Source organism: Haliotis rubra, unplaced genomic scaffold (genome assembly GCF_003918875.1).
Source record: "Haliotis rubra isolate DU_JTF1 unplaced genomic scaffold, ASM391887v1 Scf256, whole genome shotgun sequence".
NCBI lineage: Eukaryota > Metazoa > Mollusca > Gastropoda > Lepetellida > Haliotidae > Haliotis > Haliotis rubra.
In genome coordinates, this window is record NW_025766625.1 from 492,848 (window position 1) to 509,661 (window position 16,814).

Sequence of the window (16,814 nt, forward strand, 5' to 3'; positions counted from 1 at the left end):
GAGAGGCCATTCAGGGACTAAACTACTCCAACAGAAATGGTGAACCCTGAGCTGATGGTGTTTACTTGCTTGGATCCTAAACCTGTCTGAAACAGCTGTGTAATTGTCCCTCAGAACAAGTGGGGTGAAATACAACCTCTATTTGCCCTATACCAGCAACAAGTCACTTGTGATTTAGAAACAGCCTGGGTTGTCAGTGATAATGCTGTTACAACTGTTAGTTATGGGACATCAATAGATTCTCATGGCCAACAGATCTCTGGTGGCAGTGTAACAGAATTAAAGACATACTGATCTATGCAAGACTGACTGACTGAGTTTAGTTTTATGCCGCTTTTAGCAATATTCCAGCTATATCACGGTGGGGACACCAGAAATGGGCTTCACATATTGTACCCATCTGGGGAATCAACCCGGGTCTTCGGTGTGAAGAGCGAACGCTTTAACCACTAGGCTACCCCACCGCCCTGATCTATGCAAGAAAGATAGCATGAGTTATAGTAATACATCAGGTCCAATGTGGTGTATAAGTTTTCATATTAACATGCTCCATTATATCTGTTTGATTGGCATTTTAGAAGTTGATGAATAATAAGAAAGGTGAGATAAGTTATGGATGACAACTTCTTTATTATATTATGATGCAACATGTTGGTATAGCTTCTCATACCATTGGTAAGTAAGAGAGCTTGATAATGAAATAAGAACCTATACTGAAACATCTGGATAACACCTATACCTTTCTTATGCTCCATTTTACTAAACACATAACAATCACTAAAGTATTTTTAGTACATTAATCTGTTAAACAATACAATACACATTCAACTGCTGCACCAGCTTCAGTAGGAAATACCTATGTTAAATTATTGGCTCCAGAGGATGTACAACCCTTGTCACTTGTCCTAGAGTACTGTATACAAGCTTGGAAACCATTTCATAGCTTGGGACCCTTAGGAGAGTTCCAGGTATGCCCCTTCAAAAATATTACCCCAGTTAAATACCCTGGCAGAGTGTGTTGTTTCTTGTTTTGAAGAACCACATAAAATAGTTCTGATTCTGGATTTATCTATTTTAGCAGGTTGATACCCCACTTCATGCTGTGAAATTAGTAAGATCTACCCAGTGATAAGGCTGGAAGCAACAGGCAAACATGCAAATGGACAGGTGTAATATCTTTCAACATCAAAGAATCTCAATACTATTTAATATGGAAAAAAAGGAACTGAGTTAAACTTTGAAATATCTCTGTATAAAAGTTAACACTAAAAACCCTGAGCTTACAGTACTGCGCAGCCTATGCCAAGGGCTATCGATTTCGTTATTACAATGAGAGCATAACAAGCCCTACTGATGGCCTATAGACAGCAGTAACACCTTCTCCGACATACAGTACACAATACAGTCATACAACACAATACAGCCTTAATACTCTAAACTTTTTAGTGCTGCATGAGCAGTCATCATAATTGCGTGTTTCTAAATGGAAAGAGCACGCTGTGTCAGTGAAGGGCAGATAACTCTGATACAATCAGTTCCGATACAGTACTTCTTAAAGCCAAACATCAAGTGCGACGTGTAGAAGGAATGTGATATGAAATTGGACTTATTTCAACCTCATTGAGTTTTTTGTGTCAAGGTTGAAAAAAACATAGGTACATGTGACACACGTTGTAAATAACAGACGTAAGTTATTTTTGCTGCAATACAGAGAATATCCTGTGACTTGGGGAACATGAAGTTGTGGGAAAAGACAATGAAAAATGCAGCAGCTTATTTGTTCTGATCACGTGAACTTCTGTGTCACTGATTATATAAACCATACTTTACTCTGTGTGCGTATGTGTGAGAGTAAGAGAGTGAGTGTGTGAGTGGGTTTGTGTGTGACAGAATAAACTAGTTATAATAAACTCAAAGGAACCAGTATGTTTAATTTGTCATAACCATAGTGTTATAACCATAGTTTGTTATAATTGTATTGTGCTATATCTGTAGTCTATTATATCAATAGTGTGTTATAAACACAGTATGCTATATATGTAGGTTGTTATAACCATATTTGTTGTAACAATAGTGTATTATATCTGTTTGTTATAACATTGTGTTATACTCACAAGTTATATATGTAGTTTGTTATAACCATATTTGTCATAAAAATAGTGTTACAACCAGTGTTATATCCATAGTTTGTTATAACCATATTTTGTTAAATCCATATTTTGTTATAACCGTAGTGTGTTATATGCATTTTGATTAAACTGTACAGCATGTGGTCAGGATGGAAAAAAACCCAGTTCGCTATATCCATCAGATTGCTGTAAGTGTGTTTGCTAGAAACATGATTTAGCTGTATATATATACATCAGCATCAGAAATTGATGTAGAATTTAGCAGGCATCAATGAAACAATTAAGTCATAATGAGGATCACATTATCATGATACAGACATTGACCAAACTGCATCCATTAAGGTTGTCTGAACTGAATGTTGTACCTACAACCACATTGTACTGACCAATCAGTGATTGCTACCCACTACCCAATCATAACCTCAGCAAACTGACCAATCAGTGATTGTTACTCACTACCCAATCATAACCTCAGCAAACTGACCAATCAGTGATTGTTACTCACTACCAAATCAGTGCAGTGATCACTACCGACTCACAACCTTAGCAATCAGTACAAACTGACCAATCAGTGATTGCTACCCACTCACAATCACAGTGTACTGACCAATCAGTGCATCACTACCGACTCACAACCTCAGCTAACTGACCAATCAGTGAATGTTATCCAAACAACAACTCACCAATCACAGCAGTTCTGATGGCCCAAGCGTGAAAACTTGCATGCCAGTGAAACATTATCTTGTGGAAGTTAGAGCATGTGTACTTGGTGGACGTTTAGGTGAAATTCAAGCCAGCTTACCAAAACATAAGCAAAGCACCACCTGCACGCCACATGCAATCTGGTCAAAAGGCCATCAGTAAGAAATCTGTGAAACATTTAGCCGATTGTCAACATACTTGTGAAGACTTACAAAGGGATCAAACAAAAAGTACACAATAGAAGTACCATCAATATGCCATCAGAGGTTTTTGTTCCAGGAAAAGTAATTAATTCCTTCAGCAGAAATGTTGCAGCAATAAGAAACAGCCTGAAGAAAAATTGCTTTCATTCATACAAAAATATCAAATAGAGATGTACCATTTCTTACACAGACTCAACTTCACTTCCACAACAAAACCATAAAAGGCGATGTAGTTTAATGTTTATTGACCATCTAAACCAGTTTTGTTCATCAAAAAGACATACATTTAATCATCAATTGTGTATTTATTAAAATACACCTGCAGAACGAAAAAAAAGGAAAAAGAAAACATTAAAATACTTTCATGGGACATCAAAATCTCCTGAATTTGTATGGAGTTTCTTTATATGCCCACATTTCTATATTTGGGATATCTTTTAATCAAATATACTTGGCAGGTTAAAATACAAATAAATATTCAAAATGTTATTAGACAAGGCATTGTGTGGGTTGGTTCATTTTGGATGTGATGATCAATACCATATTTATTTAAACTTCAGAAAATAAATATTCAAAATTTAAACTGACAAGGCATTGTGCGGGTTGGTTCATTCTGGATGTGATGATCAATATTATATGTTTTTAAACTTCAGAAAATAGGTATTTACTACTAACAATTACTGGTTTATGTCTGAACAGTGTCTTGAGTATTGTGTAGGTCTCTGAAAACACATCTGCACATCTTTTTTTTATATTGAGGCTCTGAAGTGGCTAAATGATGAGAAGGAGCAGAAAACCCCATAAAAAAGAATTATCGGGGATGTTTTTGGTTTTACTGGGGTTTTTGGGAGTACAATGTTGATTAGTACACTAAATAGTATGAAAGTGACACCTGCTCCTTGTTGACTTACTGTCTAAAGTTTCACAGTGACAATGGCCGCTACATGTAGTGTATAAATCCAATAACATCCCAGCACCATTTCTGTCAGGGGTGATGTATGTTTTACAGCAACCTGTGGTAGACCAGGTAGATAAAAAATCACAGGTTAACCAGTTTGCACCTGCTGACCCAGCCCACCATGAAGAGAGAAGACATTATGGCTAGTTACTGCCCTAGAAAGGTCAGCTGTGAGTGTGGACTGACTCGAAGTACATGTGGACATATATCCCAAGGATAATATTTGTTTATTGTGGTCACATGTGGGCCATCTCAAAAATATATATGTCTTATTAAATAAGTTTAGTTCTGTTCTAATTACACAAAAGAAAAAGGAATCACTAGGTTTATTTCCTTTTACATATATAAACATAGAAATACATGTAAAAATATTCTGTGTATTTATACATGAAAATCAAAGTTTGAAAATGATGCTATTCCCCCAATGACTATATATCTACAGCCTTGAGTATTGTGTTGGTGTACGGGGAGAAGTGTGTTGGTATATATGGTGATGGGGTACAAGGTCTCTGAAAGCCATCTGCACATTTATTTCCTATGATTGTCATGTGTGATTTACCAATAAGGTCCAGAGGTTCAGCAGGTGTAGACCAACATATCTGCCTGGTCACATGAGAATCGGTTAGCTGTACACAATCTTGACCTGTCCACTACATGAACCCTGTGCCCACAACTGTTCTATGTACACTTACACTCTAGTTACAGGTGGCCCAGTCGGCTAAGATGCTACCATTTGCCGTGCAGAGTTGCATCCCTTTGGTATGCCACAAAGCCGTGGTCATGGGTTCTTGCCCCAGTTCATACTGATGCTTGGTTTGTATGTGCCATACCTTCACTTGTGAGTTTCAGTAAAGTGGTAAAGGTCTAGGATCTGCATCACTGAGGACTTTCCTTCCAGTCCAAACTAAAACATCATCATACATTGAATGCTGTTCTAACCCTAGTTTAGCAGTGACTGTACAGTGGAAGCTGTCAAAACCGGCAGTTGTCCAATCCAGAAGGTTGTCTACACTGGCATAAAATCTCAGTCCCGTCCGTGACTAGTGCATGTATCATCATTTGAAAGCTCTGCAATCTGGCAGCTGTCAATTCCGGATCTCGGCATGAAATGAGCCGCCCGAATATGGGTTTATACTGTAATCGGCGCGTGGCGAGGATTGGGCTGGACGTGTATTGTCACCAATTAATCTTGCGTTGAAACTACAGTGGACTCTGTCAATACCGGCCTCTCTTAACACCGACACTCTGTCTACATCGGCACAAAGTTTCAGTCCCGGCAGAAATGCACGTTATTATCATTTAGAAACTTCTGTAAACATCGGCATCTGTCTATTCAGGATATCGGCATTGTTTTTCAGTCCCAACGAACAAGTTGTTATGAAAACGAATCTGTAAAAACCGGCACATGAAAGACGACGTAACCCTTTGATGCAATTAGGTCCAAATGATGTAACAACACAATTCGCTCTGACTCGAGATTATTCAGAAGCGGGAAGTGTTAATCAGTATCTTGTTAATCAGTGAGTGGTGTACTTAACACTTACCAAGAGTAATTAATACATATAGTGGGCAGTTTGACTGTATAAACAAGCAAGTGTTTACATTTTGTTGATTCAGCGGGTATTGACTCGAGATTATTCAGAAACAGGAAGTGTCAATCAGTTTCTTGTTAATTAGTGAGTGGCGCGTGTCACTTACATAGAGGCGATAAGACCTGCATGCTCTTTGACCTGTAACCAGCTGCGAAGCATAAACAAGAATTGTTGTTTGACGAAAAATGGTTTATAATTTTAATTCTGCCCGATAAATATATGATCAGTTGAGGGTTTTATCAAGATGGTAATGGACCTGTACTTGAGGGTTTTATCAAGATGGTAATGGACCTGTACTTGAGGGTTTTATCAAGATGGTAATGGACCTGTACTTGAGGGTTTTATCAAGATGGTAATGGACCTGCACTTGAGGGTTTTATCAAGATGGTAATGGACCTGTACTTGACTTGATGGTTTTATCAAGATGGTAATGGACCTGTACTTGAGGGTTTTATCAAGATGGTAATGGACCTGTACTTGAGGGTTTTATCAAGATGGTAATGGACCTGCACTTGAGGGTTTTATCAAGATGGTAATGGACCTGTACTTGAGGGTTTTATCAAGATGGTAATGGACCCTGCTTTATCAAGATGGTAATGGACCTGTACTTGAGGGTTTTATCAAGATGGTAATGGACCTGTACTTGAGGGTTTTATCAAGATGGTAATGGACCTGCACTTGAGGGTTTTATCAAGATGGTAATGGACCTGCACTTGAGGGTTTTATCAAGATGGTAATGGACCTGTACTTGAGGGTTTTATCAAGATGGTAATGGACCTGTACTTGAGGGTTTTATCAAGATGGTAATCACCTTGAACTTTCCCCCAACATCAAACTTACATTCAGTGATAGAACTGAAATTCTGTTCAAAGCAGTTAAAAAATTAAATGAAAACAGATAAGAGTGTGGTGTAATACACAGATACAGAAAGATCATATAAAACACTGACACGGAAGAAAATATCCCTCACACCTTTAAAGTCTTAACAATGTGAGAGCCTCTCAGAATTACCAAGTGCACCTCCTTTCCTACCTGTATGTCAACCTAATCATCTACCTGTAATGTCAAAGTTCAACCTGAAGGCCACAGGAGGTCAAGGGTTACTTAGTGTTATCTGTGAGAAGTGCTCTCACTCATGTGTTGACGAGGTTATTGTAAGTTATCATAATTTTTAATCTTTCACAGATAGGTTCTATATATTCACCTGACAAAGGGGCAAGACGTATACTTAAATAGGAGAATAGCAAAGCTGTTATCCATGTAAGTTTCATATCTTTAGATAAGTTGTAAGGGTTTATGAGTGAGTGAGTGAGTGAGTGAGTGAGTAAGGTTTTGTGCTGGTTGTAGCTGTCTTCCAGCAATATCATCATGGCGGGTGACATCAGAAATGGACTTCACACATTATATCCAAGTGGAGAATTGACCCTGGGTCATGGAATGATGGCTGAATGCTTTAACCACTAGGCTACCCCACCGCCACAAGTGTTTATGAGAGTTTTTACAATTTACAATCTCCTTATTATGACGCATCAGCCTAAACATGATGTGAGTTTGAAATTTTATCGATTCTTTTTTCTTTGTTTTCACATATCACTCTAAAAATGCAAGGAATGTAACAACAAATATAAAAGAATGAAAAATTATTACATTGGGTATTGAAATAAAATAAGAAATACCATAAAGAACTTCAACAAGTCTTAAATCTGCGTAAACAAAACATTTTTTAAACGACTAGACAGGTGAAATAAATCTCAAGTACAAAGCCATCTTGAGACAACACTATGCTGGGGCATAGTGAAACTCCTACAGATTTACTTGTTTAGGAGCAGAAATAATTCCAAACTTGTCAGCATAAACCAATCTACCATCTCCAACCCATCAATCAAATACCAGCTGTATGAATCAGATATTGTCTTTTCACAAAAACAGGAGACAGCGTCAAACTTAAGAAGCTTCATGTCTGAACTGCATAATTCCTTAAGTGGCGTTAAGCTGAAAACACACACATTATTTGCAGTACAACAAGCCCGCAACTGTATCTATTACACCTGCCTTTAGGCTTACCAAATATGTTACAAGTTTCTCGAAATAATAAAGAAAGGTTAAACACAGTGTTTATGAGTCAAACACTCTATAATCTTAACACGACAACGGATACAGAAGGAACATGATTCATGGCAGAGTTTGGAAGCAAGCCAGTACATGGCATGTATTAATGACATATTTCCTTGTTGCCTGGTCCAATACAAACGTTTTATTATTTCATTACTTTGCTGGCGCGGTATACGCCTCGTATCAAAGGTCTCCACATTGCACATAATAAATGTATCGTCAGCGGGGATATATTGACATTCCTCATGGCTTTAGCATAGACAAACAACTACTTTATTTTCTGGTATAGAATGTCAAATTGAACTTCACTGATATGTAATGACTTTGGAGAGAGCAGTGTTGGCCGGCTGTCATAGAGGATATATGTCTATATTATGATAATGTGTGTAGAATGTGACATACCGTAAATAATACAAAAACACACATGAAAAATAATTCACTATTAAGATGTGAATATCCCATTTCAACTTAACTGTTTATATCAAACATGCATGGTTTATATTTGGTACTGAATTATGAACATCCCATTTGAACTAAATTGAGTATTAATATATGAGTACATTGTCCATGAGTAGGATATATTTGGTTTTAACATGTTAATATCCAATGTTTGACTGAATTTAATATTGTTCAAGAAATTTAAGGCAGACAGTAGTTTATTTTGTGCTGTCATATGGATATCACATCTAAATTAAATCAAAGATATATTTTGTAGCTGTGATATATATGCTGTTCTGTTAATATTTATGTGCTGTATGCCCTTGTTGTAAAAAAAATTTTAATTTATAACACAGTGAGTGAGTGAGTGACTGAGTTTAGTTTTAAGCCGCTTTTAGCAATATTCCAGCAATATCACGGCGGGGGACACCAGAAATGGGATTCACACATTGTACCTATGAGGGGAATCGAACCCAGTTCTTCAGCGTGACGAGCGAACGCTTTAACTACTAGGCTACCCCACCGCACCCTTTATACCACAGTCTGGTAAGCAATCAAACCTGACAAACCAGTGGTTGATAGTATGAGCATATAGTTATCCATTTTGGGCATGATAACTAGTGGTGGTCCGATTAATTGAAAAAATCGAAGATTGGTCGCAGTGACTAAATGACCAATCAATCAATCATGTTTTCTCATAATCGAACACAAACAATTCTGGAACACTTTTTTCATTAACAATATTTTGCAAAAGGTTGGTTTTGTCTGTTACATTTCATGAGCACTACAAGCTTGTTCCTTGTCATTATTGAATTTATCTTAAAGACCCCAAGGATTTTATCCTCCTAACATATTTGTCATCCTTAAAAGATGTGCAATTTGAAAAAAACCCCAAAGAACTACATGTTTTTTTCTTGATGTTTTGTGCATTAATTTTTTTTATAAATGATACTAACCAATTACTTTCGATGACTGATCGGTTGTAATGAATCAATCATCAATTATGAGATTTTAACCAATTCCCAACACTAATGATAACCACTGGCAATACTATTATCCCTTGAATTCACCCATTCATAGATTTAGATGATGGTATATCTATAGCACCTCAGACATTTTACCATCAGTGCCTCATTAGATAAAACATATTATCTCCCTCCATGTCAGAATGTCGAGATCTCATTGGTTTAAGGATCTTCATAACATGTTAGAGACCATGCCTGGGAGGGAATACACTTCTGAGCCGGAGAGCATAAATCCTTCATGTCTGACATGTAGAAAACAGGCTGCACATGGACTTTTGTGGAACATAATAAATCTCTTGCACCTGCTATGAAGCAAAAAGCCGAAGGTTGTTTATGAGTCTACGAAAGTCATGTGACACATCACAAGGTAACAAAGCTCAATTGAACAGCTGTTTTCTATCAATTTTCAATTTGTTTTAATTTTTATTCATTAAACATCTCGACAAAATGTATTCATTGTTATAGCATCACTCGGGGGTATTTGTGGTTTTATGAATCCCTTTTTTCATAAAACTTCCCTCCATCTCACCCCTGGCCACTTGCCTCCATGTACACAACCCTGGAAAATCAGAACATTTGGACATGATGATCTATAGTGAATAAATACAGTTTTAAATAGTTTTTGTAATATTAAGATTCTTCATTCTATTGAAAAAATCAGCCAATGCTAGAAGGAAATTCAAAGAAGAAAATCTTCCAAGAGCTATGGAAATTTAATAAAAGTATGTAAAAAAATTATTGTACAACCAGGTACCGACACTTATGAAGCTATTAGATTACAGGTGTAAAACCCTTACATGTGATCAACATTACTGGGCCCATGAATCATCCTTATCAGTAGGGATCCCGCTGATAAGTCCACAATACCGATGTCATGTTGGTGGATACAGAAACATACAAAAAACAAGTTTTCTAGAAAGAGACTGAAACAGCCTCTAATTATTGTGTTTCTGAGCATCGCAGTTATGCTTGGTATTTCAATGAGAAAGTTGGTCTGAATTATTTATCAAACATTGAACGTCCCATCAAACATGAAATGAATGTCAGATATGGAGGTTCCATCAAATACAAAAGGATTGTCACTGATGGGAGGTTCATCAAAGACGAGAAGACCTGTCACTGATGGGAGGTTCATCAAAGACAGAAGACCTGTCACTGATGGGAGGTTCATCAAAGACAGAAGACCTGTCACTGATGGGAGGTTCATCAAAGACAGAAGACCTGTCACTGATGGGAGGTTCATCAAAGACAGAAGACCTGTCACTGATGGGAGGTTCATCAAACACAGAAGACCTGTCACTGATGGGAGGTTCATCAAAGACAGAAGACCTGTCACTGATGGGAGGTTCATCAAAGACAGAAGACCTGTCACTGATGGGAGGTTCATCAAAGACAGAAGACCTGTCACTGATGGGAGGTTCATCAAAGACAGAAGACCTGTCACTGATGGGAGGTTCATCAGAAAGACAGAAGACCTGTCACTGATGGGAGGTTCATCAAAGACAGAAGACCTGTCACTGATGGGAGGTTCATCAAACACAGAAGACCTGTCACTGATGGGAGGTTCATCAAAGACAGAAGACCTGTCACTGATGGGAGGTTCATCAAAGACAGAAGACCTGTCACTGATGGGAGGTTCATCAAACCTGTCAGAGAAGGCCTCTCACTGATGAGAGGTTCATCAAAGACAGAAGACTTGTCACTGATGGGAGGTTCATCAAACACAGAAGACCTGTCACTGATGGGAGGTTCATCAAAGACAGAAGACCTGTCACTGATGGGAGGTTCATCAAAGACAGAAGACCTGTCACTGATGGGAGGTTCATCAAAGACAGAAGACCTGTCACTGATGGGAGGTTCATCAAACACAGAAGACCTGTCACTGATGAGAGGTTCATCAAAGACAGAAGACCTGTCACTGATGGGAGGTTCATCAAACACAGAAGACCTGTCACTGATGGGAGGTTCATCAAAGACAGAAGACCTGTCACTGATGGGAGGTTCATCAAAGACAGAAGACCTGTCACTGATGGGAGGTTCATCAAAGAGAGAAGACCTCTCACTGATGAGAGGTTCATCAAAGACAGAAGACTTGTCACTGATGGGAGGTTCATCAAACACAGAAGACCTGTTACTGATGGGAGGTTCATCAAAGACAGAAGACCTGTCACTGATGGGAGGTTCATCAAAGACAGAAGACCTGTCACTGATGGGAGGTTCATCAAAGACAGAAGACCTGTCACTGATGGGAGGTTCATCAAAAAGACAGAAGACCTGTCACTGATGGGAGGTTCATCAAAGACAGAAGACCTGTCACTGATGGGAGGTTCATCAAACACAGAAGACCTGTCACTGATGGGAGGTTCATCACTGATGGGAGGTTCATCAAAGACAGAAGACAGAAGACCTGTCACTGATGGGAGGTTCATCAAACACAGAAGACCTGTCACTGATGGGAGGTTCATCAAACACAGAAGACCTGTCACTGATGGGAGGTTCATCAAAGACAGAAGACCTGTCACTGATGGGAGGTTCATCAAAGACAGAAGACCTGTCACTGATGGGAGGTTCATCAAACACATCAAAGACAGAAGACCTGTCACTGATGGGAGAGAAGACAGAAGTTCACTGATGGGAGGTTCATCACTGAAAGAGAGAAGACCTGTCACTGATGAGAGGTTCATCAAAGGCAGAAGACCTGTCACTGATGGATGGGAGGTTCATCAAAGACAGAAGACCTGTCACTGATGGGAGGTTCATCAAAGACAGAAGACCTGTCACTGATGGGAGGTTCATCAAAGACAGAAGACCTGTCACTGATGGGAGGTTCATCAAAGACAGAAGACCTGTCACTGATGGGAGGTTCATCAAAGACAGAAGACCTGTCACTGATGAGAGGTTCATCAAAGACAGAAGACCTGTCACTGATGAGAGGTTCATCAAAGACAGAAGACCTGTCACTGATGGGAGGTTCATCAAAGGCAGAAGACCTGTCACTGATGGGAGGTTTGTCAAAGATGGTAGACTTGTCAAGGATGGGAGGTTTGTCAAAGATGGTAGACTTGTCAAGGATGGGAGGTTTGTCAAAGAAGGTAGAGCTGTCAAAGATGGGAGACTTGTCAAGGATGGAAAGGCTGTCAAAGATGGGAGACTTGTCAAAGATGGAGGGTCACCAAAGAAGGAAGAGCTGTCAAGGGTGGGAGGTTTGTCAAAGATTGAAGACTTCACAAGATGGGAGGTTTGTCATTATCAAGGATGGGAGGTCTGTCAAAGAAGGAAGACTTGCACCATTTCCTGGGAGAAGTCCCATTTGCTGTCTGGGCTGCATGTAAAGGGGGCCAAGGACCAGAGCTGTTGAGCTTAACCAGCCTGACTGTGCCAGGATCACCTGAACCCTCCCTGCTGCATTATATATTTTAATCTATAAAACATAAAAGGGTTTGTCTGTAATACAGCAATGTCATTATAATCTAACCTTGCACTAAATACCACTGCTTTCATGAATTTCAGATCTCCCAGCTATCCTGGATAGCTACAACCATGTCTGTCATCTCACACATTCAATTAGGCCGAAGATATGTCTCTAAAATGATGACACAGTCCTAAAACCCCACTTAAGACAAATGAGAGCTTGCACCTGCAGAAGCTGCAGCACAGTGTACAGGTGACTGGAATTCTAGCTCTGTGTTATTGCGGACCTATAACGATAACGTCTGACATCACATCATGTCAACATCCAGAGTAGACCTGCTATCCTGTACTTGACTTCATCAAGGGCATTGGGGTAGTCTTGTGGTTAAAGCGTTGACTCATCACGCCAAAGGCCCTGGTTCGATTCCCCACAAGGGTACCCTGTGTGAAGCTCATTTCTGGTGTCCCCTGCCGTGATATTGCGTAATATTGCTAAAAGCATACTCATTCACATTACCTCAACAAATAAATTACAGCCATATATCAAAGCCTTGTGGAGTTATTTCTTGGCTGAATAGAAATTTGTAACCATGCAACAAATATTTTTATCTTTGTTCATTATGCCTGTCATGATTACTATAATTATACACAGAATATTCAATGTATATTTAAGGAACTCATAGGTGTATTTACAACATCTCGTTGCCTAACAAGAAGGTTCATTTTTATTACCCATTTCCTCCATAACTGACCTGAAGATCCTTCAACACCCATGCTATGGTGGTCAGGCGAATAACGGGATCGGGTGGTCAGGCTCGCTGACTTGGTTGACACATGTCATTGGTTCCCAATTGCGTAGATCGATGTTCATGCTGTTGATCACTGGATTGTCTGGTCCAGACTCGATTATTTACTGACCGCCACCATATAGCTGGAATATTGCTGAGTGTGGCGTAACACTGAACTCACTCACTCACTCCTCCATAACTTGGTCACAATGAAGTATATGTGTGCCAGCTCCCTACCATCCTGCCATTCTCCCCCTCTACCAGATCATCACATAATCAACTCCAGGCTTTGCCCCCCTTAAAACCAGGTCAGTCTGAGTGTTAATCAGACTAACTGCTACAATGAAACCCTTGGCTTTATTGTCAAGTTTGGTGACATGCTGATAGCCATGAATGCATGGAGATAGCCATGTCTAGTTAAACTATCAAGAGCCTGCAACCTTGTAATGTAAATGAGTCTCCAAGCCAGGCAATGCCATAGCTTCCCATATCACAGCAAGGAATATTGAACACATGGATATTTGGTAAATCCAGGGCATTAAATAGTAAATCCATGGGATTAGATAAGTTAGTTGGCAGCATGTCTGTAGATAACCCCTGAGCAAGTGCTAGCCGACATGGTGATAAAGACTGCACTCAACCCACAGGGCCATGGGTAGGATTCTCATGTCTTATGGCTCTAACCTTTGTGAAATAATTTCAGAGTTTCTCCCTGCAAAATTGCTTCACTACAAACATAATTTGTGATTATTTTCTGAAATGGCACTAGATCATGGTGATCTTGTCAATGGATATATTTCTCCTCTTTGACAAAATCATTTTCAAACAGATGCGATTGGGTAGCCTTGTGGAAAAAGCGTTTGCTTGTCATGATGAAGATGCAGGTTTGGTTCTCCACAAGAGTACAATGTGTGAAGCCCACATGTGCTGATAATTGCTCAAGTATTGCTCAAAGAGACATAAACCTTGCTCATTATCTCACTCACTCACCCAAACAGGAACAGCTGTCAAGTGTTTCTGGGATTCTGCATGTTCAATGGGCAGGCAACTCTTACCAAATGTTACTAACATGGCTTTATTCTTATTTTCTTATTCTGTATTAGAATTGCTATCTACCTGAAGAAGAAATCTACATGGAAATGTCACAATCCTGAATTCTGCTGGTTTCTGGTTTTATGTTAAACCCTGCCAAGGAAACTTCAGTTGACACTTTCCATTCTGTTCACGTGATCCGCTGAAACACATTTAGGTCTTATTACTTCATTCGCACAGGGGGCGGTGGGGTAGCCTAATGGTTAAAGTGTTGGCTCGTCACGCCGAAGACCGGGTTCGAATCCCCACATGGGTACAATGTGTGAAGCCCATTTCTGGTGTCCCCCGCTGTGATGTTGCTGGAATATTGCTAAAAGCGGCGTAAAACAAAACTCAGTCAGTCAGTCATTCACACAGACAATAACGAGTGATCAAACACAATAGCCATTGTGTCCAACTAATCCCCATCACCTGGCCAGTCTAGCTACCGAAATTCTGTTCTGTTCTGAGTCAGTACATGGTGTTTGTGACACCTACAGTTAAATAACATACACGACAGTGACGACAATCAAGTTCGAGGTGTCATACCCTCCCATATCCTTGTTGAGAAGATCCAACCAGTTGGGGGTCTGCTCATCAAGAGATACTATTGAGGACTGTCCTAACACCCAGTAATCTTATTCTTAACTCGCGAATCAGTGACAGATTTGTGTGTCCATCAGAGTGGACATGTCCGGTGACTCTGTGCCAAGTCAGGCTATTGTCCAAGGTGGAAGATCTGGGTGCTGACAAAGCCCGGCCCTACATGGGGTGTAGTGGAGAAGATCAACACTGACACAGATCAGATCTGACTGGACACTGGCCAGGATTAGCAAGTAAGGAGATACCTAACACTTGTCTCACACATGAACAAGATGGACAATGACTTCTGCTGACCAGACAGGTCAGCTTGATCAATGGATTCCACAAACCAACACTGTGTTGAAGTCTGACCAAACCGTGTATCTACATATACATTAAGGTGAACCATCTCTGACCCTGTTACATCTGACAACACAACTGTAGGTGACTGTCACGATTCTAAAGGTGAACAAGAATATGAACCTTGCTTGACATGAAACTAGTTGATGGTATCTGGACCAAACTAACTGACCGAGGAAGCTCACCATCATTATCGGTTGGAGAGATGGGAGGGGTTGAGTGAATTAGCTGAGTATCCCAGGGTATGTGAGGATGGAGAAATGGAGGGGCAGGTGAGTACACCCTGTATCCCAAGGTATGTTGGGTATAGAGATTGGAGGGATTGAGGTCAGTACACCCTGTATCCTAGGGTATGTTGGGGTGGAGAGATGGGAGGGGCAGGTGAATTAGCTGAGTATCCCAGGGTATGTGAGGGTGGAGAAATAGGTGGGGCAGGTGAGTACAACCTGTATCCCAAGGTATGTTGGGTAGGGAGATAGGCAGGGTTGAGGGTGAGTACACCTGTATCCCAAAGGTATGTTGGGTGGAGGGAGATAAAGGCAGGTGAGTACACCCTGTATCCCAAGGTATGTTGGGTAGGTGGAGATAGGCAGGGTTGAGTGAGTACAACCTGTATCCCAAGGTATGTTGGGTAGGGAGATAGACAGGGTTGAGGTGGGTACAACCTGTATCCCAAGGTATGTTGGGTAGGGAGATAGGCAGGGTTGAGGTGAGTACAACCTGTATCCCAAGGTATGTTGGGTAGGGAGATAGGCAGGGTTGAGGTGAGTACAACCTGTATCCCAAGGTATGTTGGGTAGGGAGATAGGCAGGGTTGAGGTGAGTACACCCTGTATCCCAAGGTATGTTGGGTAGGGAGATAGGCAGGGTTGAGGGTAGTACACCCTGTATCCCAAGGTATGTTGGGACCTGTATCCCAAGGTATGTTGGGTAGGGAGATAGGCAGGGTTGAGGTGAGTACACCCTGTATCCCAAGGTATGTTGGGTAGGGAGATAGGCAGGGTTGAGGTGAGTACACCCTGTATCCCAAGGTATGTTGGGTAGGGAGATAGGCAGGGTTGAGGTGAGTACACCCTGTATCCCAGGGTATGTTGGGGTGGAGAGATGGGAGGGGCAGGTGAATTACCTGAGTATCCCAGGGTATGTGAGGGTGGAGAAATGGGAGGGGCAGGTGAGTACAACCTGTATCCCAAGGTATGTTGGGTAGGGAGATAGGCAGGGTTGAGGTGAGTACACCCTGTAGAGGTGAGTACACCCAGTATCCCAGGGTATGTGGGGATGGAGAGATGGGAGGGGCAAGTGTGAGTGCAATAGGGCACTGTGTACCCCAGGGTATGCAGGGCTATTAGGGCAAATAAACTGAAAAAAGTTCTGCAAGACTAAGAGCAGGAACACAACTGCTACAGCAATTTCTCACAGTGAGGTTCAGCACTCCCGCCAAGG

General features: G+C 40.5%; 3 protein-coding genes across 3 annotated transcripts in view; all 3 read right to left on the bottom strand.

Annotated features, from left to right (window-relative positions):
* Positions 1 to 755, bottom strand: part of LOC124279777 (protein eva-1-like) — a 70,387-nt gene extending 69,632 nt beyond the window's left edge. The window contains exon 1 of the mRNA XM_046715657.1: positions 740 to 755. Coding sequence (XP_046571613.1) covers positions 740 to 755 — 16 coding nt within the window. The remainder of the gene's footprint in view (positions 1 to 739) is intronic.
* The window catches only part of LOC124279747, a 189,625-nt gene that overhangs the window by 133,522 nt on the left and 39,289 nt on the right, over positions 1 to 16,814 (bottom strand). The window lies entirely within an intron of this gene.
* On the bottom strand, positions 10,618 to 11,843 carry LOC124279778 (ovarian abundant message protein-like). The gene is made up of 2 exons (XM_046715658.1): positions 11,470 to 11,843; positions 10,618 to 11,365 (listed from the first exon to the last, which is right to left on the bottom strand). Exons 1-2 carry the CDS (start codon positions 11,841 to 11,843, stop codon positions 10,618 to 10,620), a joined length of 1,122 nt encoding a protein of 373 aa, XP_046571614.1.